Here is a 25,150-nt window from a genome sequence, read left to right as displayed (position 1 = left end):
TAACACACAACATAACACACAACGTAACACACAACATAACACACAGCATAACACACAACACAACACACAACACAACACACAACATAACACACAACATAACACACAGCATAACACACAACATAACACACAACATAACACACAACACAACACACAACATAACACACAACATAACACAACATAACACACAACATAACACACAACATAACACACAACACAACACACAACATAACACACAACATAACACACAACATGCACAACACAACACACAACATAACACACAACATAACACACAACACAACACACAACATAACACACAACATAACACACAACATAACACACAACATAGCACACAACATAACACACAACATAACACACAACATAACACACAACATAACACACAACATAACACACAACATAACACACAACATAACACACAACATAACACACAACACAACACACAGCATAACACACAACATAACACACAACATAGCACACAACATAACACACAACATAACACACAACATAACACACAACATAACACACAACATAGCACACAACATAACACACAACATAACACACAACATAACACACAACATAACACACAACATAGCACACAACATAACACACAACATAACACACAACATAACACACAACATAACACAGTTTTACATAAACATACTTGCACAAACTCGGTTATTTAAAACCAAGTTTATTTGTACATAAAAACGTGGAGAGAAACCCGGTTGTTGTAGCATGATACATGATGAACATGATACATGATTGTGTTAAGTATTGTAACAGTGTGATGAACATGATACATGATTGTGTTAAGTATTGTAACAGTGTGATGAACATGATACATTGTGTTAAGTATTGTAACAGTGTGGTGAACATGATACATTGTGTTAAGTATTGTAACAGTGTGATGAACATGATACATTGTGTTAAGTATTGTAACAGTGTGGTGAACATGATACATTGTGTTAAGTATTGTAACAGTGTGATGAACATGATACATTGTGTTAAGTATTGTAACAGTGTGGTGAACATGATACATTGTGTTAAGTATTGTAACAGTGTGATGAACATGATACATTGTGTTAAGTATTGTAACAGTGTGGTGAACATGATACATTGTGTTAAGTATTGTAACAGTGTGATGAACATGATACATTGTGTTAAGTATTGTAACAGTGTGATGAACATGATACATTGTGTTAAGTATTGTAACAGTGTGATGAACATGATACACGATTGTGTTAAGTATTGTAACAGTGTGGTGAACATGATACACGATTGTGTTAAGTATTGTAACAGTGTGATGAACATGATACATTGTGTTAAGTATTGTAACAGTGTGGTGAACATGATACACGATTGTGTTAAGTATTGTAACAGTGTGATGAACATGATACATTGTGTTAAGTATTGTAACAGTGTGATGAACATGATACATTGTGTTAAGTATTGTAACAGTGTGATGAACATGATACATTGTGTTAAGTATTGTAACAGTGTGATGAACATGATACATGATTGTGTTAAGTATTGTAACAGTGTGATGAACATGCCACAAGTCGCTATATACACAGAACATTTCGAGCAGTTTTTATTAAGACTTAACTTCCTTAAAAGTGGATGTGGAGTTAAGTTTATACTATAATATTAAGTAAGTAAGTTTATTCAGGTATACACAAATACAGTTACATAGAATTATCATACATAGCAGCATATGTGTAGAGAACCTGGGATAACCCAAAAAAGTCAGACACAGTGACTTATTTCCATTGGGGTCCTTTTACCTTATTATTATAATATGAAGGTTATAATATTTTCTTATTATTCTATGATGAAGATAACATCTTATTATCATACTAAAAAGACTATCTACTACACGAGGGTCATTACTAGGAATAAGGTAAAATTTACACGTATGTTAGCTAAAAAATAGAAAATCATTCCCCTCCTTTTCTGTAGCTACATTCATCAGACATATTTTGGCACTCCTCTTGAACTGGTTCATGCTATGACTGGCTTTGACATGTGCGGACAGTCTGTGCCATTCCTGTATTGCTGTACAATAAAAGGTGTTTGAAGCCTGGCCACTGACTGTGGGTACTACAAAGTTGTGCTCTCTCCCCCTAGTACTATGATTGCTTTGGTTCCCAACCTTGACAAAATTGACAGCAAGATATTCTGGACACTGTTTGTGAGCAATTTTATAAACATGATTTAGCTTCAGTTGTTTTACTCTGTCTTCAACATTCAGCATATCCAACTGCTGTAATTCATCCTGGCCTACATGTTCTCTTGGTCCCAGCCCCAGGATGAATCTTACGATTTTGTTCTGGGTGATTTGGAGTCCATCTTTCAGTTTTTTTTTTTTTTGTCAAGGCAGAGTACCATGAAGAGCAAGCGTAATCCATATGGCATTGTATAAGGGCTAGACATAGGGTCCTGCGAGCCTCAGTAGGTAGACACTGTGCTTGTCTATACAGGAACTTCAGTCTGGCATTCGCTTTCTTTACTACACTGTTCCCTATCAATTCTCCTGACATGCATGGGTCAAAGGGGATTCCCAGATATTTTACTGATGAAACCAAAGTGATGGGTTCCCCATTACACTGGACATTAAAATTATTTACCCTTCTCAGTTTATGTTTCGTGCCAAAGAGAATGGCTTCAGTTTTCCCTAGGTGTAATGATAGTTTGTTGTCTACTAACCATTTGCTGCAGGACTCCAGTTCCAGTGTTAAAACATTAGCTATATCTTGTGGGTCTTTACCTGACACTAACAGGGCACTGTCATCTGCATACAGTAGGAGTTTGCACTTGACACTGATAGGCATGTCATTGACATAAGAATAATAAGGGACCCAGAATACTACCTTGGGGAACTCCACATGCTATCGGCAGGGGTTCTGATTCCGTTTTGTTGATTTTGACAATTTGTCTCCTGTTGCTAAGGTAGGACTTAAACCAGTCTACAGAACCTATACCGATAGCTTGAAGTTTCTTACATAATATATTGTGGTTGACAGTATCGAAGGCCTTTTGCAGGTCTAAGGTTACCATACCTATGAGGTTCCCCTTTGACATTTCAGTTCTCAGGTAATCCATCAGATTAATTAGGGAGGTGTCGGTTGAGTAAGATCTTCTAAAGCCCGATTGATAGCTATGGAGAATGTTGTCATTAAGGTACTTAACTACTTGAGAGTACACCGCCCTCTCTAGAATTTTGGATATTATACTGAGTATGCTAACAGGCCTACAGTTGCTTACTCTGGCCTCCTTGAACCCCTCCGGTACGGTATTAGTGGTGATTGATAGATTTATTATGTGAGCAATAGGGATTGACAGTTCAGAAGCACCATCTTTTAGGAACTTAGACGGGATGTTATCCGGGCCAGTGCTCTTAGTTGGGTTTAACCTGCTTAGTTCTTTTTGAATAAAGTCAAGAGATACACTTACTAGTTGTCAACTGTTTGGGGTTACCCCTTTATTGGTATAGTATGTTTGAAACTTATCAGAGTCTGTGTTAAAGGTATTTGATGCAGCTAGTAGTTTACTTACTAGTATTGAATCAACAGATGTGTAGTAGGAATTAAAGCAATTTGCCACCTTAGATGTTTCGTGGCATACCTCATTATCGATAGTGAGTACTATGTTAGACCTATCTACTGGCTTATGGCTATACCCCAACTGTTTTAGTTGTTGCCAGAGCTTTCTGGGGTTATGCTTATACTCTTCAATTTTTGAGCAATAGTGCTTTGCCTTTGCTCCTTTTATAAGTCTCTGCACTCTGTTCCTCACCCTTTGGAATTCATTTAGCGCTGCAATATCTTGTCTGCCTTAAATCTTTTTTAGCAGCTGGTCTCTGAATTTCATATTATCTAATATCTCAGTATTCATCCAGGGTTCAGTTCTTCGTTTAATCCTAACCTCTTTAACTGGTGCAATATTATCAAGGATGGTAGTGAACATTGTTTTGAATTTTTCCCAGGCATCGTTTACGTCCGTGCAACTTGTTATCTCTGTCCAGTCACAATTGTGTAGCCTATTTACCAGTGTTTCTTTACTGTAGTTTCTAGTTGACCTCATTTTTATTGTCCTGTGTAGGTCTATCCTATCCCTAGTGATTTTCCTGGTGCAGTAAATGATGAAATGATCACTAAGATCTGTGGTAATGACGCCTGACTGACTAATGTTCTCAGCGCGGTTACAAATTATGTGGTCAATTAGGGTGGCTGAGAACTGTGTGATCCGGGTTGGAGTATTAATTAGTTGAGTGTAACTATTTAAACCTAGAATTTGCTTATACCTTTTGCATAGCCCGTTATTTTGCTGCTGAAAACAGATATTGAAGTCGCCCAGTATTATTGTCTCGCAATTGTTTTCAACTCCGGACAAGACTCTGGAAAAGTCTTCTAAGAACTGGTCTTGGGTAGGAGGGCGGTAACTAGTTCCTACTAAGATGGGTTTGGTCTTAGGAAGCAGCACTTCAAACCATAGAATCTCCAGTTTATTGTTATTTAAATCAGGTCTTGGGTTGTAAGCTAAGTCATTTCTAATGTAGGCACATACTCCACCACCCTTTCTGTTCCTATCTAAGCGTTTTATATTGTAACCATCTATTTTGACCTCGTCGTCAGTCACCGTATCATCCAACCAAGATTCAGAGATGGTTATAACTGCCGCCCTAATTTTGTTAGCTAGAATCCTAATCTCTGCCAATTTAGGAAGAAGTGATCTTGCATTGACATGAATAAAGCGAAGGCCTGTTTTCATAAAACAATCATAATCATCAATATATGGCAATGGGTCATTTGTATTAAAATTAGGTAAATCAATGTCATCATTGCTAAAGGGTAACTGTGCCAAAGTGCATTTGTTACACACAAAATGAATTCTGGCACCGTTGCTATAATTGTACATACATCCATCATGTACCCACCTCTTACACATTTTACATAAGGTGCCTTTTCTGTTTTTCATGCGTACTTTAGTACAGTGTATGCACCTGTTTGGTAGTGTTTGAGATAATAATGGCTGTATAATAATAATAATAATAATAATATTTATTTACTACAAGTACATGTACAAGGTATACAGTCCTAGCTGACAACAATGACATACTACTATATAGAAAGCCACTTGTTATGCTGAGCATCTCGGGCAAATTAGGTCAGTGTCCCAGGATGCGACCCACACCAGTCGACTAACACCCAGGTACCCATTTTTTACTGATGGGGAACATAGACAACAGGTGGAAAGAAACACGCCCAATGTTTCTACTCTGGCTGGGAATCGAACCCAGGCCCTCGCCGTGTGAAGCGAGAGCGTTAACCACCAGGCCACCAGAGTATTGTCTCACATTGACCTATGTATACATTACATATGGAGTTAAGGTTATCATTCCTAGCTACTAGACCGTCATTATCACCGTCATTTATCTGTCTGTTTTGCCTCTGCACAATAGTTTGAGGTCCTGGATTAATTTGGATATCACCACTTAAGAGCGCTACAGTAAGAGCTGTGTGCCACTGTTTTTGTTTGGGTATGCGGTGTTGCCATACCTTGCGGCGATAGTGGTATTTACTTTTCTGGTAGGATGGCAACTGTTGGGCTTTTACTGTCCAGGGCGCTGTTACTCCATTCACCTTTTCCAGCCCCCATGACTGATTTCCTTCTTCTTGGAATTGAAGAAGAAAGATAAATATAATTATGGCAGCCTGTACCCCCCTAATGCCTGCCATTTTCACTCTTCGCTCTTTTACTCATATACAATAATATTTATTTCTCTTTTCCAGTCCCTAGTACACTTAGTATCTGCTTTAGCAATCACCACTGAATTACTAGTAAATTTTCCTCTTCAAATCCCTCTTCACTGCTCACTTTTCCCTTAACTTCACAAACCCCTTTCAGTTAACCCCTTATTACACACTCCCCTTCCCACCTCACTTCACAGTCCGGCTTCACCTATTAACTTCTAACTCCTTTCCATTCTGGTAGACCAGAAAGGTTTAATCAATGGTTTTATCCTTCCAAATCCCCCTCAATTCCATTTATCGGGGATTGTGTGGTGTTGTTGTCTCCTGACCTGGTCTGCTGACTCAGCCATTTTTAAAACACTGAGGGGAGTAACGCCACCTGCAACCTGACTTTCCTTGAGTTTACAGATATATTTGGCGTTTTCTGCTATAATTCTCTCACTGTACACTGGTCAGCTGAATATAGGTCAGCTACTAAAACATTAACCTTGACTGTTTAACTATTCACTTCTTTCCCACGACTGGCACTGAGGGATAACCGTCCTATACCTTGGAGTTTTGTACTGTTGATTTGACGATGTCTCCTGTGTTTCCCTCTCGTTAGCTCTGGTACAAGTGATATGATGGTGGTACAGATATGATGCTACTGTCAACAGATGAACGTCAGTAAAGATGAGAATTTCACTTCGCTAGTTGTACGTCTGGCAGTAGCTGGTGTTTGGATGCCAGTCAGCCATGTTTAAATGCTCAGTTCTTTCCCTCGTTTGGCACTGAGGAAAAAAGTCCTACAGACCTGTCATTTCCTTGGAGTTTTGTTGATAAGGTTTTCTGCCATGTTGTCTTCCCGTTGAACACTGGTGCAGTTGATATGGAGGTCAGTTATTTCATTGTAGTGGACAACGTCTCGTGTCTGGTTCACGTCTGGCAGCAGGTCTGGTACTTGAATGCCGGTCCCTCTTTTGTCATATTTAGTCCATTTCGTTGTCGTCACCGTCAGTTTTTATGTCACTAAAGGTTCCTTGCATGTTGTTGCAGCAGTACTTGCAATTTGGCCATCACTGGAGTTCGGATAGGCCCAGAGGACGGCAAGATATAGGAGCAGCCTTGTTGCTGCGGCTGCGGCTGCAGCAAGCATCTTTTGACATCTTTTGACTTTAATGACTTCTTTACTTTTATTCGTTTAGAACTTTAAATAAAGATTAACCTGGAACTATTATTATCTTTGTCTGCTTCATTATTATCTTTGTCTGCTTCATTATTATCTTTGTCTGCTTCATTATTATCTTTGTCTGCTTTATTATTATCTTTGCTTCATTATTATCTTTGCTTCATTATCTTTGTCTGCTTCATTATCTTTGCTTCATTATTATCTTTGTCTGCTTCATTATTATCTTTGTCTGCTTCATTATTATCTTTGTCTGCTTCATTATTATCTTTGTCTGCTTCATTATTATCTTTGTCTGCTTCATTATTATCTTTGTCTGCTTTATTATCTTTGTCTGCTTTATTATTATCTTTGTCTGCTTCATTATTATCTTTGTCTGCTTCATTATTATCTTTGCTTTATTATTATCTTTGTCTGTTTCATTATTATCTTTGTCTGCTTCATTATTATCTTTGTCTGCTTCATTATTATCTTTGTCTGCTTCATTATTATCTTTGCTTCATTATTATCTTTGTCTGCTTCATTATTATCTTTGTCTGCTTCATTATTATCTTTGTCTGCTTCATTATTATCTTTGCCTGCTTCATTATTATCTTTGTCTGCTTCATTATTATCTTTGTCTGCTTCATTATCTTTGTCTGCTTTATTATTATCTTTGTCTGCTTTATTATCTTTGTCTGCTTCATTATTATCTTTGTCTGCTTCATTATTATCTTTGTCTGCTTCATTATTATCTTTGTCTGCTTCATTATTATCTTTGTCTGCTTCATTATTATCTTTGTCTGCTTCATTATTATCTTTGTCTGCTTCATTATTATCTTTGTTTCATTATTATCTTTGCTTCATTATTATCTTTGCCTGCTTCATTATCTTTGTCTGCTTCATTATTATCTTTGTCTGCTTTATTATCTTTGTCTGCTTTATTATTATCTTTGTCTGCTTCATTATTATCTTTGTCTGCTTCATTATTATCTTTGTTTGCTTCATTATTATCTTTGTCTACTTCATTATCTTTGTCTGCTTTATTATTATCTTTGTCTGCTTTATTATCTTTGCTTCATTATTATCTTTGTCTGCTTCATTATTATCTTTGTCTGCTTCATTATTATCTTTGTCTACTTCATTATTATCTTTGTCTGCTTCATTATTATCTTTGTCTGCTTCATTATTATCTTTGTCTACTTCATTATTATCTTTGCTTCATTATTATCTTTGTCTACTTCATTATTATCTTTGCTTCATTATTATCTTTGCTTCATTATTATCTTTGCTTCATTATTATCTTTGTCTGCTTCATTATTATCTTTGCTTCATTATTATCTTTGCTTCATTATTATCTTTGCTTCATTATCTTTGTCTGCTTCATTATCTTTGTCTGCTTCATTATTATCTTTGTCTGCTTCATTATTATCTTTGTCTGCTTCATTATCTTTGTCTGCTTCATTATCTTTGTCTGCTTCATTATTATCTTTGCTTCATTATTATCTTTGTCTGCTTCATTATTATCTTTGTCTACTTCATTATTATCTTTGTCTACTTCATTATTATCTTTGTCTACTTCATTATTAGCTTTGTCTACTTCATTATTATCTTTGTCTGCTTCATTATTATCTTTGTCTGCTTCATTATCTTTGTCTGCTTCATTATCTTTGTCTGCTTCATTATTATCTTTGTCTACTTCATTATTATCTTTGTCTGCTTCATTATTATCTTTGTCTACTTCATTATTATCTTTGTCTGCTTCATTATTATCTTTGTCTGCTTCATTATTATCTTTGCTTCATTATTATCTTTGTCTGCTTCATTATTATCTTTGTCTACTTCATTATTATCTTTGTCTGCTTCATTATTATCTTTGTCTACTTCATTATCTTTGTCTGCTTCATTATTATCTTTGTCTGCTTCATTATTATCTTTGCTTCATTATTATCTTTGTCTGCTTTATTATCTTTGTCTGCTTCATTATTATCTTTGTCTGCTTTATTATTATCTTTGTCTGCTTCATTATCTTTGTCTGCTTCATTATTATCTTTGTCTGCTTCATTATTATCTTTGCTTCATTATTATCTTTGTCTACTTCATTATTATCTTTGCTTTATTATCTTTGTCTGCTTCATTATTATCTTTGCTTCATTATTATCTTTGCTTTATTATTATCTTTGTCTGCTTCATTATTATCTTTGTCTGCTTCATTATTATCTTTGTCTACTTCATTATCTTTGTCTGCTTCATTATCTTTGTCTGCTTCATTATTATCTTTGCTTCATTATTATCTTTGTCTGCTTCATTATTATCTTTGTCTACTTCATTATCTTTGTCTGCTTCATTATTATCTTTGTCTGCTTCATTAGCGTCTCTTTAATCAACTTTTTCTAGCCCTACGTATACTAATTATTTTAGGTCACATAGCAAGGCCTGGTCATGGACCTGGCCACGGGGGCGCTGACCCCCCGGAACACTCTCCAGATAGACTTCAGGTATAATTACTGTGCTCAGAGGATTACACCATTAATATGGTCACTGTAGAACACCATTACTATGGTCACTGTAGAACACCATTACTATGGTCACTGTAGAACACCATTACTATGGTCACTGTAGAACACCATTACTATGGTCACTGTAGAACACCATTACTATGGTCACTGTAGAACACCATTACTATGGTCACTGTAGAACACCATTACTATGGTCACTGTAGAACACCATTACTATGGTCACTGTAGAACATTACTATGGTCACTGTAGAACACCATTACTATGGTCACTGTAGAACACCATTACTATGGTCACTGTAGAACACCATTACTATGGTCACTGTAGAACACCATTACTATGGTCACTGTAGAACATCATTACTATGGTCACTGTAGAACACCATTACTATGGTCACTGTAGAACACCATTACTATGGTCACTGTAGAACACCATTACTATGGTCACTGTAGAACATCATTACTATGGTCACTGTAGAACATTACTATGGTCACTGTAGAACACCATTACTATGGTCACTGTAGAACACCATTACTATGGTCACTGTAGAACACCATTACTATGGTCACTGTAGAACACCATTACTATGGTCACTGTAGAACACCATTACTATGGTCACTGTAGAACATCATTACTATGGTCACTGTAGAACACCATTACTATGGTCACTGTAGAACACCATTACTATGGTCACTGTAGAACACCATTACTATGGTCACTGTAGAACATCATTACTATGGTCACTGTAGAACACCATTACTATGGTCACTGTAGAACACCATTACTATGGTCACTGTAGAACACCATTACTATGGTCACTGTAGAACATCATTACTATGGTCACTGTAGAACACCATTACTATGGTCACTGTAGAACACCATTACTATGGTCACTGTAGAACACCATACATACTCCACTATATTATTGTTTATGGTTGTTGCAGAAACACCTGACGTTATTGAGGAACTTTATTGATCGAGCCTAGAGGAGTGTGGGTGATGTAGAGCCTAGAGGAGTGTGGGTGATGTAGAGCCTAGAGGAGTGTGGGTGATGTAGAGCCTAGAGGTGTGTGTGTGATGTAGAGCCTAGAGGAGTGTGTGTGATGTAGAGCCTAGAGGAGTGTGGGTGACGTAGAGCCTAGAGGAGTGTGGGTGATGTAGAGCCTAGAGGTGTGTGGGTGATGTAGAGCCTAGAGGAGTGTGGGTGATGTAGAGCCTAGAGGTGTGTGTGTGATGTAGAGCCTAGAGGAGTGTGTGTGATGTAGAGCCTAGAGGAGTGTGGGTGATGTAGAGCCTAGAGGAGTGTGGGTGATGTAGAGCCTAGAGGAGTGTGGGTGATGTAGAGCCTAGAGGAGTGTGGGTGATGTAGAGCCTAGAGGTGTGTGTGTGATGTAGAGCCTAGAGGAGTGTGTGTGATGTAGAGCCTAGAGGAGTGTGGGTGATGTAGAGCCTAGAGGAGTGTGGGTGATGTAGAGCCTAGAGGTGTGTGTGTGATGTAGAGCCTAGAGGAGTGTGGGTGATGTAGAGCCTAGAGGTGTGTGTGTGATGTAGAGCCTAGAGGAGTGTGTGTGATGTAGAGCCTAGAGGAGTGTGGGTGATGTAGAGCCTAGAGGAGTGTGGGTGATGTAGAGCCTAGAGGAGTGTGGGTGATGTAGAGCCTAGAGGTGTGTGTGTGATGTAGAGCCTAGAGGAGTGTGTGTGATGTAGAGCCTAGAGGAGTGTGTGTGATGTAGAGCCTAGAGGAGTGTGGGTGATGTAGAGCCTAGAGGAGTGTGGGTGATGTAGAGCCTAGAGGAGTGTGGGTGATGTAGAGCCTAGAGGAGTGTGGGTGATGTAGAGCCTAGAGGAGTGTGGGTGATGTAGAGCCTAGAGGAGTGTGGGTGATGTAGAGCCTAGAGGAGTGTGGGTGATGTAGAGCCTAGAGGAGTGTGGGTGATGTAGAGCCTAGAGGAGTGTGGGTGATGTAGAGCCTAGAGGAGTGTGTGTGATGTAGAGCCTAGAGGAGTGTGTGTGATGTAGAGCCTAGAGGAGTGTGGGTGATGTAGAGCCTAGAGGTGTGTGGGTGATGTAGAGCCTAGAGGAGTGTGGGTGATGTAGAGCCTAGAGGAGTGTGGGTGATGTAGAGCCTAGAGGAGTGTGGGTGATGTAGAGCCTAGAGGAGTGTGGGTGATGTAGAGCCTAGAGGAGTGTGGGTGATGTAGAGCCTAGAGGTGTGTGTGTGATGTAGAGCCTAGAGGTGTGTGTGTGATGTAGAGCCTAGAGTGTGGGTGATGTAGAGCCTAGAGGAGTGTGGGTGATGTAGAGCCTAGAGGTGTGTGTGTGATGTAGAGCCTAGAGGTGTGTGTGTGATGTAGAGCCTAGAGGAGTGTGGGTGATGTAGAGCCTAGAGGAGTGTGGGTGATGTAGAGCCTAGAGGAGTGTGGGTGATGTAGAGCCTAGAGTGTGGGTGATGTAGAGCCTAGAGGACTGTGGGTGATGTAGAGCCTAGAGGAGTGTGTGTGATGTAGAGCCTAGAGGAGTGTGTGTGATGTAGAGCCTAGAGGAGTGTGGGTGATGTAGAGCCTAGAGGAGTGTGTGTGATGTAGAGCCTAGAGGAGTGTGGGTGATGTAGAGCCTAGAGGAGTGTGTGATGTAGAGCCTAGAGGTATGTAGAGCCTAGAGGAGTGTGGGTGATGTAGAGCCTAGAGTGTGGGTGATGTAGAGCCTAGAGGAGTGTGTGTGATGTAGAGCCTAGAGGAGTGTGGGTGATGTAGAGCCTAGAGGAGTGTGTGTGATGTAGAGCCTAGAGGTGTGTGTGTGATGTAGAGCCTAGAGGAGTGTGGGTGATGTAGAGCCTAGAGTGTGTGTGATGTAGAGCCTAGAGGAGTGTGGGTGATGTAGAGCCTAGAGGAGTGTGGGTGATGTAGAGCCTAGAGGAGTGTGGGTGATGTAGAGCCTAGAGGAGTGTGGGTGATGTAGAGCCTAGAGGAGTGTGGGTGATGTAGAGCCTAGAGGAGTGTGGGTGAGTAGAGCCTAGAGGAGTGTGGGTGATGTAGAGCCTAGAGGAGTGTGGGTGATGTAGAGCCTAGAGGAGTGTGGGTGATGTAGAGCCTAGAGGAGTGTGGGTGATGTAGAGCCTAGAGGAGTGTGGGTGATGTAGAGCCTAGAGGAGTGTGTGTAGAGCCTAGAGGAATAGAGAGCCTAGAGGAGTGTGGGTGATGTAGAGCCTAGAGGAGTGTGGGTGATGTAGAGCCTAGAGGAGTGTGGGTGATGTAGAGCCTAGAGGAGTGTGGGTGATGTAGAGCCTAGAGGAGTGTGGGTGATGTAGAGCCTAGAGGAGTGTGGGTGATGTAGAGCCTAGAGGAGTGTGGGTGATGTAGAGCCTAGAGGAGTGTGGGTGATGTAGAGCCTAGAGGAGTGTGGGTGATGTAGAGCCTAGAGGAGTGTGTGTGATGTAGAGCCTAGAGGAGTGTGGGTGATGTAGAGCCTAGAGGAGTGTGGGTGATGTAGAGCCTAGAGGAGTGTGGGTGATGTAGAGCCTAGAGGAGTGTGGGTGATGTAGAGCCTAGAGGAGTGTGGGTGATGTAGAGCCTAGAGGAGTGTGGGTGATGTAGAGCCTAGAGGAGTGTGGGTGATGTAGAGCCTAGAGGAGTGTGGGTGATGTAGAGCCTAGAGGAGTGTGGGTGATGTAGAGCCTAGAGGAGTGTGGGTGATGTAGAGCCTAGAGGTGTGTGTGTGATGTAGAGCCTAGAGGAGTGTGGGTGATGTAGAGCCTAGAGGAGTGTGGGTGATGTAGAGCCTAGAGGAGTGTGGGTGATGTAGAGCCTAGAGGAGTGTGGGTGATGTAGAGCCTAGAGGAGTGTGTGTGATGTAGAGCCTAGAGGAGTGTGGGTGATGTAGAGCCTAGAGGAGTGTGGGTGATGTAGAGCCTAGAGGAATATGTGTGATGTAGAGCCTAGAGGTGTGTGTGTGATGTAGAGCCTAGTGGAGTGTGGGTGATGTAGATCCTAGAGGAGTGTGGGTGATGTAGAGCCTGGAGGTGTGTGTGATGTAGAGCCTAGAGGAGTGTGTGTGATGTAGAGCCTAGAGGAGTGTGGGTGATGTAGAGCCTAGAGGAGTGTGGGTGATGTAGAGCCTAGAGGAGTGTGAGTGATGTAGAGCCTAGAGGAGTGTGGGTGATGTAGAGCCTAGAGGAGTGTGGGTGATGTAGAGCCTAGAGGAGTGTGGGTGATGTAGAGCCTAGAGGAGTGTGGGTGATGTAGAGCCTAGAGGAGTGTGGGTGATGTAGAGCCTAGAGGAGTGTGGGTGATGTAGAGCCTAGAGTGTGTGTGATGTAGAGCCTAGAGGAGTGTGTGTGATGTAGAGCCTAGAGGAGTGTGGGTGATGTAGAGCCTAGAGTGTGTGTGATGTAGAGCCTAGAGGAGTGTGGGTGATGTAGAGCCTAGAGGAGTGTGGGTGATGTAGAGCCTAGAGGAGTGTGGGTGATGTAGAGCCTAGAGGAGTGTGGGTGATGTAGAGCCTAGAGGAGTGTGGGTGATGTAGAGCCTAGAGGAGTGTGGGTGATGTAGAGCCTAGAGGAGTGTGGGTGATGTAGAGCCTAGAGGAGTGTGGGTGATGTAGAGCCTAGAGGAGTGTGGGTGATGTAGAGCCTATAGGAGTGTGGGTGATGTAGAGCCTATAGGAGTGTGGGTGATGTAGAGCCTAGAGGAGTGTGGGTGATGTAGAGCCTAGAGGAGTGTGTGTGATGTAGAGCCTAGAGGAGTGTGTATGATGTAGAGCCTAGAGGAGTGTGGGTGATGTAGAGCCTAGAGGAGTGTGGGTGATGTAGAGCCTAGAGGAGTGTGGGTGATGTAGAGCCTAGAGGAGTGTGGGTGATGTAGAGCCTAGTGGAGTGTGGGTGATGTAGAGCCTAGAGGAGTGTGGGTGATGTAGAGCCTAGAGCAGTGTGGGTGATGTAGAGCCTAGAGGAGTGTGGGTGATTGGTAGGTAAGACACATAGGCAACAGTTAGGCAGCTTTATTCCGAAACGTTTCGCCTACACAGTAGGCTTCTTCAGTCGAATACAGAAAGTAGGCAGGAACAGTAGAGATGTGAAGACGATGTAATCAGTCCATCACCCTTAAAGTCGTAGAATTTGAGGTTGTCAGTCCCTCGGCCTGGAGAAGTTCAGTTCCATAGTCAGGAACTATCTGAAGATCAAGCGACAGTGCGGAGACTTAAATACTGTCGGAAGGAGAGGTGCAGAGTAGTGGTAGTAGTAGTGAGAGTGTAGCCACTGAGAGGTCAGGTCCCTCTCAGATCCAACAGTTCTCACTTGAAAGGGTTGTCTAAGGCGTTTTCTGTACCAAGAGGCCATGTGTTGCAGTGTCTGACAAGATGAACATCAAAATGGTATACAATGGTATACAATAATGTGGGTGATGTAGAGCCTAGAGGAGTGTGGGTGATGTAGAGCCTAGAGGAGTGTGGGTGATGTAGAGCCTAGAGGAGTGTGGGTGATGTAGAGCCTAGAGGTGTGTCGGTGATGTAGAGCCTAGAGGTGTGTGGGTGATGTAGAGCCTAGAGGAGTGTGGGTGATGTAGAGCCTAGAGGTGTGTGGGTGATGTAGAGCCTAGAGGAGTGTGGGTGATGTAGAGCCTAGAGGTGTGTGGGTGATGTAGAGCCTAGAGGAGTGTGGGTGATGTAGAGCCTAGAGGAGTGTGGGTGATGTAGAGCCTAGAGGAGTGTGGGTGATGTAGAGCCTAGAGGTGTGTGGGTGATGTAGAGCCTAGAGGTGTGTGGGTGATGTAGAGCCTAGAGGAGTGCGGGTAATGTAGAGCGGTGCTGGCAGACTTAAAATAGTATAACTAAGATTATTTTAGTTATACCACCACCACAGCATCACCATACACCACCACAGCATCACCATACACCACCACAGCATCACCATACACCACCACAGCATCACCATACACCACCACACCATAGTTACACCACTAGTGTTTTATATAATCAAACATTCACACACCACTCAATATCAACATGGATGTCGCCATGCCAACTGACGTCCCATACCTGTGACCATGACAACATTCATGTGACAGTGCCAGCACTGGCATCACAGTGCCAACACTGACGCTGGTGTCATTGTGGGTGGACAGGTCCAGGGAAGAGAGTGGTGCCTGTAGCGACGCAGGACACGTCGGGCGGAGACGTAATGGCAGCCTTTACACCCCAGGACGTCGGGGAGTACCTCGTTGACGTCCGCGTCGGCGACACCAGGGTCCCCGGCAGCCCCTTCAGGTAAGGGCACTAAGGTGGTCCGTGGCATCCTCGTCAGGTGATTCACCTCTAGTGTGTCACGTACAGAGCTCTGGCAGGTTGACACTTTAGTTACCTTCCCATGATAGTCACGTACAGAGCTCCGGCAGGTTGACACTGTAGTTATCTTTCCCTGACAGTCTGGACCAACTTATCTCCTGCTCAGACTGAAACATATGATACACGCATCAGTAATTCACATTAAAATGTCTTACATTGTTCTTCAGGAAACACAGACTAAGCATAAAAGTGATTCAGTATTGAGCAGTGTTTACGTGATGTAACACATCGGTGGGTGAGGAAACATCCTCCTTCCCAGTGATGCTGATGTTTGCTTCACTTTTCTGTGATACTTGTGTTTTTGAAACTTCTGGGAATCTTCATTGAGGAAACGCTTCGCCAGCCAGAGACTTCTTCAGTTCTTTCGCCACTGACTGGCGAAACGTTTCCTCATTAAAGATTCCCAAATGCTGCACAAGTGTCTCGTACTTGTTTCGTAGCATGTGGCTACAGAGATCAGCAGAGGTATGCAATGAAGCAGCGTTTGTATGTGTTTGTTTACAGATGCTATGTGTACAACGCGCAGGAGATCCGCGTTGGAACCATCCCCAACGGCATCGTCGGCAGACCCGTCGAATTTGAGAGTGAGTCCAAACATTTACACTTATTACAAAAACGTTTCCTGTTTATATGAAACATCAGTCAGATAACACTTCAATGAAAACAGTGCAAACACATTTAAAAATGTATATTTTACTGAGTATTGCATTCCTTTCCTAGTCGATGGATCGTCAGCTGGCTCTGGCAACCTGGAGATCCTGGTGAATGGAGGTCATGTGACCTCGTACGTCAGGAACCTGGGTCACCAGAGGTTCCTGGCTTCCTTTGTGCCGCACTCCGCTATCCGCCACACCGTTGAGATGCGCTTCAATGGAGAGAAAGTTCCTGGTGAGTGTTATTAAACACTTGTGTTGAAGAAAGTACGTTCTAACTTGGGTGTCAGGCAGGTGCCAAGACTTATAAAACTTAGGTGTCAGACAAGTGTCTTAACTTAGGTGTCGGACAAGCGTCAAGACTTCTAACTTCGGTTTGATATATAATTTAAATTCGTGTAAATAGATGCAGAGTAACCTGAGGAATCCACATTTAAAGTTTTCTCTCGATTCCCCAGATATCTTCTACTATCGTATTGAAATTTTACCATTATTACTTACCAACAATATAAAGCTTTTTAAACATAAGTGGTGACTATGGGTTAGGTTAGTCAATTTGGTTCCACAGGTCTGAATTTTGCTCAGACCTGTGAAACACACTTGTCTTCCTCAAAGATTCGTTAACTCATACCATGAATTAAGGAAAGATACTAGACTTCATTTTACGAACGCAGACAAAGCAAATGTGATAGTAATTATTGACAAGGTAGATTATAGTGGGAAAATGAACATGTTAATAGGAGACGGCAACTCATGCGCCTCTTAAGTGTGTTGTGTCAGTGTACGGTCACTGCAGTCTTTACAATGGTGTGTGGAGACGCCTTGCTTTATCAAGCTGGTTCATGATGATCATCCCAGTCTTCAGAGGTTGGAAGCTGTCTTAACCGATGTGGATCATGAGTTCTCGTGTAAGTTTGTGATCACTCGGACACGCTCTGGAATTCCTCAGTCTCACTTGAAAGCTTTTTGAAGATTACTGTTAGTGGAAGAGGTTTCCAGGTATGTGATCGAGGTGTGTGTGTGTGTGTGTGTGTGTGTGTATTATGTCATAGTTTCTTGTTATCTTTAGACAGAACTTCATAATCGGTTTTGGGCAAGGAGTGTTGTCAGAAAGCGCTTCCGGGTTGTGAGTAGGGCCCATGGCTATTGAGAGCTGACTAGAGAGTATCAGTTACCCAGGATCCAGGGAAATAAGATAATGCCTTACTCATCACAAAGAAAAAAATAGGGGATCAGCTCCGAGGGAAACAATGAAAAAGCCACGTAGCCATCTTGAACCAAGGTGACCTGCACTGCGACAGGTAGGTGTGTTGTCCTCTGGAAACCACCTCGCACGCTACCAGGACAGCCTCTCCACCACTGACTAAGGCTTAACAAAACCACATGTTTGCACAAGGGCACTAACTGCAATCATCTTTCAGCTAATAAGGGTGGAGGGCTAATGGGAAATAATGCCAAGAGTAACACCTTCACTTGCAACTCCTTGACCTGAGGGCGACCTTCAGTAGTACTTCAGCTATCAGAGGTCCTGCCAGATGGCTACAGGTCTCCCCAGAGGGTCCCCTGACACTCCACTGGGTAAGTTGCACAACCACCACACACCACCAATGAAAGTTACATAGAACACGGCCGGTAGTGATTATTTTTTCTGTCTAAGAGATGGATTTCACAAAAATGAAAAGTATCCCCACGAAAGAGGCCGAAAAGTGAGGGATGATTAGGGTAGATTCGATCCGAATCTACCCCAATCTTTTTATATTACTAGGGGTACAAATACAGAAATAGACTTATGGCCTGTGCTCCAGTAGAAGGTAACGTGAGCTATGACTGCTGGAGACAATAGAAATCTGCATGATAAATAGTGAAGATGGAGAGTTAGAAGCATAACTCAGATAATTTAACATCAAATTGGTATTCACGTGCACGCATGTGAGCGCACATGGGCGAGCACGTGCACACAGGCATGCACACTCGTCCATTAATGAGTGGATGATGCAAGATGTTGCGAGACAGAACACCTCAGTGTCACACTGCACCTCAGTGATGTACTCAGGAATATGTTGTTCTTGGTCGGATCAGAAGTATTACCCGAGTCAAACATTAAGCTGAAATCAGTGAAAAAAAAAAATAAGACAATTAACTGACTCAAAGTACTCTTTGGCAGTGATCTCCCTGTGTCTGCAACACTTACTGAATCCCTCAAGGGAGGTTCCTTAATGCTAGTGAGTGGCTCTTGATCTAGAGAATCGGATCTGTGTTTCAGTTCCCTAAATTGAGCCTGAATGCCTTCCATCATCTCCCGACAGGCGCTATATAACCCCTACGTGTTTTGCGCCCCCCATAATAAAAGCAACAATTATAATGTAAGAGTTACTGATGTTCTATAGAACTGGGATCATTATTGGTCAGAGAGAACAAGAGGCAGGTTACAACACCCGTCACAGCTGAGGGTCACCGCCCCCCAGAAAAACTGACACCTCTTCGCCCAGGTTTTCTTACAATGGAACAAAAGAAAGCAAATTATTAATCTTCAGAAGACAGGTTAAATTAAGCTTATCTGAACATGTAAGTCTTGTTAATGTTTATTTAATATGTTTGAAGCAGGTTTACCACACTGACTAGATTCCCTCTCTAGGACCAGGCAGGTTTACCACACTGACTAGATTCCCTCTCTAGGACCAGGCAGGTTTACCACACTGACTAGATTCCCTCTCTAGGACCAGGCAGGTTTACCACACTGGCTACTAGATTCCCAGGCAGGTTTACCACACTGACTCTAGGACCAGGCAGGTTTACCACACTGGCTACTAGATCCCTCTCTAGGACCAGGCAGGTTTACCACACTGGCTACTAGATCCCTCTCTAGGACCAGGCAGGTTTACCACACTGGCTACAAGATTACCTCTCTAGGACCAGGCAGGTTTACCACACTGACTACAAGATTACCTCTCTAGGACCAGGCAGGTTTACCAGACTGACTAGAATATTCCCTCTCTAGCACCAGGCAGGTTTACCACACTGGCTACAAGATTACCTCTCTAGGACCAGGCAGGTTTACCACACTGGCTACAAGATTACCTCTCTAGCACCAGGCAGGTTTACCACACTGGCTACAAGATTACCTCTCTAGCACCAGGCAGGTTTACCACACTGGCTACAAGATTACCTCTCTAGCACCAGGCAGGTTTACCACACTGGCTACTAGATCCCTCTCTAGGACCAGGCAGGTTTACCACACTGGCTACAAGATTACCTCTCTAGGACCAGGCAGGTTTACCACACTGGCTACTAGATCCCTCTCTAGGACCAGGCAGGTTTACCACACTGGCTACTAGATTCCCTCTCTAGGACCAGGCAGGTTTACCACACTGGCTACTAGATCCCTCTCTAGGACCAGGCAGGTTTACCACACTGGCTACTAGATCCCTCTCTAGGACCAGGCAGGTTTACCACACTGGCTACTAGATCCCTCTCTAGGACCAGGCAGGTTTACCACACTGGCTACTAGATCCCTCTCTAGGACCAGGCAGGTTTACCACACTGACTACAAGATTACCTCTCTAGGACCAGGCAGGTTTACCACACTGACTACAAGATTACCTCTCTAGGACCAGGCAGGTTTACCACACTGGCTACTAGATCCCTCTCTAGCACCAGGCAGGTTTACCACACTGGCTACAAGATTACCTCTCTAGGACCAGGCAGGTTTACCACACTGGCTACTAGATCCCTCTCTAGGACCAGGCAGGTTTACCACACTGACTACAAGATTACCTCTCTAGGACCAGGCAGGTTTACCACACTGACTACAAGATTACCTCTCTAGGACCAGGCAGGTTTACCACACTGGCTACTAGATCCCTCTCTAGGACCAGGCAGGTTTACCACACTGGCTACTAGATCCCTCTCTAGGACCAGGCAGGTTTACCACACTGGCTACTAGATCCCTCTCTAGGACCAGGCAGGTTTACCACACTGGCTACTAGATCCCTCTCTAGGACCAGGCAGGTTTACCACACTGACTACAAGATTACCTCTCTAGGACCAGGCAGGTTTACCACACTGGCTACTAGATCCCTCTCTAGGACCAGGCAGGTTTACCACACTGGCTACTAGATCCCTCTCTAGGACCAGGCAGGTTTACCACACTGACTACAAGATTACCTCTCTAGGACCAGGCAGGTTTACCACACTGGCTACAAGATTACCTCTCTAGGACCAGGCAGGTTTACCACACTGACTACAAGATTACCTCTCTAGGACCAGGCAGGTTTACCACACTGGCTACAAGATTACCTCTCTAGGACCAGGCAGGTTTACCACACTGGCTACTAGATCCCTCTCTAGGACCAGGCAGGTTTACCACACTGACTACAAGATTACCTCTCTAGGACCAGGCAGGTTTACCACACTGGCTACAAGATTACCTCTCTAGGACCAGGCAGGTTTACCACACTGGCTACTAGATCCCTCTCTAGCACCAGGCACTATTGTAATATTTACATTTTCAACTTTCTTATTAGTTCAAAAATATACATAAAAAAATCTCGACAAGGCAGCAGAAAAACGTTAATTTAGTATTTTATACAGAATTAACGATAAAAAATATACAGGACATATCAAATGCATGTCGGAATTATTGAAGTTTCGAGATACTTTATTGAGATGACGACATTAGCCACAAAACTAACAATTACAAATTCATTGTGTTTATATGTACTTGCAGTAATTGTGCAGAGAACAATCAGTCTTTATTATGACTGTACTTAACATGAGAAAGAAGGAGCACTGTAACAGGCCCTCTGGCCCATCCCAGGCAGGTCCAACCCACACCCACTCATATATTTATCTAACTTATTTTTAAAACTACACAAGGTTTTAGCTTCAATGAAGCTACTCCAAACCAGTGCTTTCCTATATCTTTACTGAATCTAAATTTTTCCAACTTGGAACCATTGCTGGCAGTCCTGTCTTGAAGATTGAGATACTTATGCAACATATGGGAATCTTTATTAAGGGAACGTTTCGCCACACACTGGCTTCATCAGTCCAATACAAAGTAAAAATGGGTAAGGAGAGGAGTATGAGATAATCAGTCCCTCAGCCTTGGAGTTGGTGTTGAGAGTACCGTGGTAGTAAAGAATCTTTACTACCACGGTGCTCTCAACACCAACTCCAAGGTTGAGGGACTGATTACCTCATCTTTTGTATATACTTCTACTGTCTTCAAGTTATGTCCTAGAATCTGTATTGATAAAGCTACTGGATGGCGAAACGTCTTCAAAAAAGATAACCAGATGTTGCACATGTCTTAACTTTCATTCCCATGTGTTGCATAAATGTCCCAATCTTCAACTTGTCGCTTTTCAAAACCATTTATCACGGTCCTGTCTTCTTAGATATTTTTAACACGTTATTTACATTCCCTTTATTAATTCCTGTTTTCCATTTATACACCTCGATCATATCCCCCCTAATTCTACGACTTTCTAGAGAGTGCAGATTCAGGGCCCTTAGTATATCCTCATAGGGAAGATTTCTGATACATGGGATCAAAATTGCCATCCTCCTTTGTACGTTTTCCAGTGCATTTATATCCATTCTGTAATAGTCGTCAGAGTGGTCAGTCGTCACGTGAGGTCACAGGCCCTGAGCAGCTTTGGGGATTAGTGTGGACGGTTACAAAGCCATGGCTTGATTTTGCAGTGTTTTAAAAATTGAGGTTGGAGAGTTGAAGGAGGAAGTCTTGCTTCTCCAAGAGGAAATTAGGAGGCTGAAGGTTCACCTCAATGGGGTTGGGAGCGAGTGAGGTGGCTGATATGGTGGAGGGGAATGAGGCTACCAGCAGCGAGGTGCAGTCTGTCTCTCGCTGCGAGGAAGCTGTAGGTGGGGAGGCAGCAACGGCTACCAGCAGTGAGGTGCAGTCCAGCACCTGCTACAAGTGGCAAGTGGTTCCCAGTAATGGGAAGAGCATCAAGATAAGGAAAGTTAAGAGAGAAGATTTGAAGGTAGGAAATCACTTCTCTGTTCTTCAGGATGAGTGTACTTCAGTGGCCAGTGAAGGTAAAGGTACTACTTCCTCTGCAAATAGAGGTAAGCGAATCCTTGTGGTTGGTGACTCACAGGTAAGATATATGGACCGTGCCTTCCGTAATAGGAATAAGAAGGTAAGAGATAGAGTGTGCTTCCCAGGAGCTGGTGTTAGTGACATAGTTGACAGGTTGGATAATATCATGTCAGGTAATGGGAACAAGCCTATTATCTGTCTCAGTGCTGGTGGAAATGATATTGGGAAGGGTAGGAGAGAAGAGCTGCTAGATAAGTACAGATCAGCTATAGATTTAATTAAGTCTAAGGGAGGGGTCCCAATTATATGTAGCATCTTGCCTAGAAGGGGAGTGGGCAATGAATGGTTGTCTAGGGCAATTGGTGTAAATTGCTGGCTAGACATATACTGCAAGGAACCTGCAATCCCATTCATTGACAACTGGGACAACTTTTATGGTAAATATGATATGTATGCAAGGGATGGTGTACATCTTTCTGGGGCTGGGGTGGTAGCACTTGCAAACTCGATCGAGAGGGCCATTGCTGAAATGCCTAGGATTTTAAACTGATAGAAGATAGAGGTATGGGTGTGTGTGGGAAACAGTCAGGTTGCAACACTAGGGTTGTAAACAGTAAATGCATAAAAGACATTCATCATGAAGTTATAAATAAAGACAATAGATCAGGTCAGCAAACAATGGGAGACAGCAGAGGGCAGCAAGGGACTAGCTCCCTTAAGGTCTATTATACTAATAGCAGGAGTGTAAGAAATAAGAGAGATGAGCTAAGATTAATTGCAAGTGCAGGAAACATAGATATTATTGCTATAAGAGACCTGGCTCAATCTGAAAGATAGAGAGATGCCTTCTGAATGTCACATACAAGGCTATAAATTATTCCACACTGACAGGGTCAACAGGAAGGGTGGTGGAGTAGCAATATACGTCAGAGACAATTTAAAGTGTTGTGTTAGACAAGATATAAAATTAGCAGCGTCAGCCACTGAATCTGTTTGGTTACAGCTTCTCGAGAGCCGTGAAAAACTAATTTTCGGTGTGATTTACAGGGCCCCAAATCTTGATAGGGAGTGCAGTAAACTTCTATGGGATGAAATTCGTAAGGCATCTACATACGAAAATGTTGTGATAATGGGAGATTTCAACTATAGACAAAGGAGGATGACAAAGATGATCCCATGTATCAGGAATCTTCCCTATGAGGATAGACTGAAGGCCCTGAATCTGCACTCTCTCGAAAGGCATAGAATTAGGGGGGATATGATTGAGGTGTATAAATGGAAAACAGGAATAAATAAAGGGGATGTAAATAGTGTGCTGAAAATTTCCAGCCAAGACAGGACTCGCAGCAATGGTTTCAAGTTGGAAAAATTCAGATTCAGGAAGGATATAGGAAAGCACTGGTTTGGTAATAGAGTTGTGGATGAGTGGAACAAACTCCCGAGTACAGTTATAGAGGCTAAAACGTTGTGTAGTTTTAAAAATAGGTTAGATAAATACATGACTCAAGAAATCGTAATGACACGATTGCAAACAAACCATACCCCCGGCCGGGATTGAACCCGCGGGTTGAATCCCGGCCGGGGGTATGGTTTAGATAAATACATGAATGGGTGTGGGTGGGTGGGTGTGAGTTGGACCTGACTTGCTTGTGCTGCTGGGTCTGGTGCCGTGCTCCATCCTTGAGTGGAGGTGACCAGACTGGGGTGGGTCTTTGGGCTAATCCGGAGGGGTGGGCCTTTGGGCTTATCCGGGGAGGGGACATGGACCTGCTCCGCATGGGTCAGTAGGCCTGTTGCAGTGTTCCTTCTTTCTTATGTTCTTATAAAATGTCACATTAGTTGCATTTGTGTCCTTTTACTTAACATATTGTCGGTAATTCTACCAATATTAATACAGTGATATCGACATTATTTAGTTTATAAGTATCATGGTTATTTACCTTTCCCACACTTATAACTTTGCATTTGTCTATATTGAACTGCATCTGCCACTTCTCCGACCACTGCATCAGTCTATTCAGATCTTCCTGGAGTGAACATCAAAATGGTATACAATACCGACAGGTTGGTAGGTAAGACACATAGGCAACAGTTAGGCAACTTTATTCCGAAACGTTTCGCCTACACAGTAGGCTTCTTCAGTCGAATACAGAAAGTAGGCAGGAAGAGTAGAGATGTGAAGACGATGTAATCAGTCCATCACCCTTGAAGTCGTAGAATTTGAGGTTGTCAGTCCCTCAGCCTGGAGAAGTTCAGTTCCACAGTCAGGAACTATCTCTACTCTTCCTGCCTACTTTCTGTATTCGACTGAAGAAGCCTGAATATTAAAATGGTATAAAATACCGACAGGTTGTTAGGTAAGACACATATGCAACAGTTAGGTATCTTTATTATGAAACGTTTCGCCTACACAGTAGGCTTCTTCAGTCAAGTACAGAAAAGTTGATAGAAGCAGAAGATACTTGAAGACGATGTAATCAGTCCATCACCCTTAAAGTTTTGAGGTGGTCAGTCCCTCAGTCTGGAGAAGAGCATTGTTCCATAGTATGAAACAATATGGAGATGAAGTGACAGAATGGAGCTTTTTATAGCGCCAAGAGGTGAGACGTAGGCCACTAGGAGAGGTAAGAACTCAGATGTTGAAAGGTCAGGTCCCTCT

At 42.6% G+C, this 25,150-nt stretch overlaps 1 protein-coding gene across 4 annotated transcripts in view; it reads left to right on the top strand.

Annotated features, from left to right (window-relative positions):
• Nucleotides 1–25,150, top strand: part of jbug (filamin-type immunoglobulin domains fbug) — a 495,234-nt gene that overhangs the window by 305,116 nt on the left and 164,968 nt on the right. For all 4 annotated transcript variants that reach the window (XM_070088188.1, XM_070088189.1, XM_070088185.1 and 1 more), the window contains 3 exons: nt 15,552–15,693; nt 16,276–16,355; nt 16,492–16,659. In XM_070088188.1, coding sequence (XP_069944289.1) covers nt 15,552–15,693; nt 16,276–16,355; nt 16,492–16,659 — 390 coding nt within the window. The remainder of the gene's footprint in view (nt 1–15,551; nt 15,694–16,275; nt 16,356–16,491; nt 16,660–25,150) is intronic.

The sequence above is a fragment of the Cherax quadricarinatus genome, chromosome 24 (assembly GCF_038502225.1).
Source record: "Cherax quadricarinatus isolate ZL_2023a chromosome 24, ASM3850222v1, whole genome shotgun sequence".
Taxonomy (NCBI): Eukaryota; Metazoa; Arthropoda; class Malacostraca; order Decapoda; family Parastacidae; genus Cherax; species Cherax quadricarinatus.
This window is presented reverse-complemented; position numbering and strand designations above follow the sequence as displayed.